The sequence below is a fragment of the Ipomoea triloba genome, chromosome 16 (assembly GCF_003576645.1).
Source record: "Ipomoea triloba cultivar NCNSP0323 chromosome 16, ASM357664v1".
Taxonomy (NCBI): domain Eukaryota; kingdom Viridiplantae; phylum Streptophyta; class Magnoliopsida; order Solanales; family Convolvulaceae; genus Ipomoea; species Ipomoea triloba.
In genome coordinates, this window is record NC_044931.1 from 11,790,791 (window position 1) to 11,792,594 (window position 1,804).

Sequence of the window (1,804 nt, forward strand, 5' to 3'; positions counted from 1 at the left end):
AAAAAAAATAACTAAAGGTTGAGATTGGTCAGTTGTTAATTAGACCGTTTATATTATGAAAGGTTAGGGATCAAACACCTTATTAACTACATTGCTAGTACCCCTAATATTAACTATTTGTGGTAGTTTTAGAGAAGTTGGAGGACATATTATGGTAAGTTTGTAAGTTTGTAAGTTGAGAACCAAAGTTGGTAGCATCTCAAATTTAAAGGACTATTAGTGGTAGTTTAGAAAAGTTGGAGGACTTATTATGGTAAACTTGTAAGTTGAGGATTAAAATTGGTAATACCTCAAAGTCGGAGGACCTTTAGTGGAATTTACTCTTATAAGTATTATGTTTTCCTTCCTAATTAATAATAAATTAATTTGTCAAAGACCTTGTGGTTAAGCGGCACTTGGTGTACACTCCCATATGGAAGGGATTGGGTTCGAGCCTTAGTGGAGGATCTGTTGACTCTTTGTGCTTCAAATTAATTGATCCATTTTTAGTATTACACTTTTTCTCATAAGTAAAATATTACATTTTGATTTAATGTAGTAAGTCCCTGACTTTGACATCATTTTCTTGTGAAATTGTTTAAGGCTCTTGTGGTGGAAGAAGATGATATGGTAGGTTTTGATGGTGAGCTTAAAATTATAAAGGATCAACTCATTGAAGAATCAAAAGATACGACTTTCATTTCAATTGTGGGAATGAGTGGGTTGGGTAAAACCACATTGATCAAAAAGGTATTCGAGGATAGTGAAATTGAGTATGAGTTTTTTCCTCGCCTGTGGGTTTATGTATCTAGAAGCATGAATAGGAGAGAAATATTCATGGATATTATAAGACAATTTACCAAGCAAACCAATGATTACAAGAACATGTCAGAGGAAGAATTAGGTGAAAGAATCAAGGAATTTTTGAAGGATGAGAAGTATTTAATTGCGATGGATGATGTTTGGTGCAAGGAAGACTTGGAGCTTTTGAAAATTGTTTTTCCTAATAGCAAGAATGGGAGTAGAGTATTGATAACAACACGTGATTTCGGGGTTGCTAGAGATGTTGATTCCTATGGCAAGCCACATGCCTTAAAATTTTTGTCCAACGATGAAAGTTTTGAGTTATTAACAATGAAAGTTTTCGGCAAAGAAGCTTTCCCTGAGTATCTTGAATTCCCGGCGAGAAGAATTGCAGAGAAATGTAATGGGTTACCGCTAGCAATAGTGGTTATTGCTGGTGTCCTTAATAAAGGCCAAAGCTCATTATTGTGGAATGAAGTGGCCGAAAATCTTATTTCAATATTCAATCACGAAACCCAAGACTACAATAATATACTAAGATTGAGTTACAATCATTTGTCTAACCACACAAAAGATTGTTTCTTGTATCTTGCAGCATTCCCAATAGAGCATGAGATTTCTGTTTGGAAACTGATTCGGCTGTGGATTGCAGAAGGATTTATTCCTCCAGTATCTGGTTCCACCATGGAGCGCACAGCTTACTCATACTTGAAGGAAATTGTGAGCAGAAATCTGTTGATGGTGGTGAAAAGAAGAGCCGATGGTGGTATCAAAACATGCCGCCTTAATAACACATTGCATGAGTTTTGTAAGGATGAAGCTGCAAAGAATTATCTCTTCCATGAGATAAATGGGGCAAGAATAGAAGGAAATGATAACTATCGTCGCTTGTGCGTCCGTTCCTCCCTTAAAGACTTTATAGGCTCGGAGGAAAAGCCATCAGGTGAGCACATCCGCTCTCTTCTAACATCTCACAAATTAGATGTTCCAAAAGAGCACTTGGCAACTATCCCAAAGTCCT

The 1,804-nt window shown here is 36.4% G+C and overlaps 1 protein-coding gene across 1 annotated transcript in view; it reads left to right on the forward strand.

Moving 5' to 3' along the window:
- The first annotated feature begins 606 nt into the window (after positions 1–606).
- LOC116007954 (putative late blight resistance protein homolog R1A-10) overlaps positions 607–1,804 on the forward strand; it is a 4,230-nt gene continuing 3,032 nt past the window's right edge. The window contains exon 1 of the mRNA XM_031248615.1: positions 607–1,785. Within this exon, the coding sequence (XP_031104475.1) occupies positions 607–1,785 (1,179 nt within the window). The remainder of the gene's footprint in view (positions 1,786–1,804) is intronic.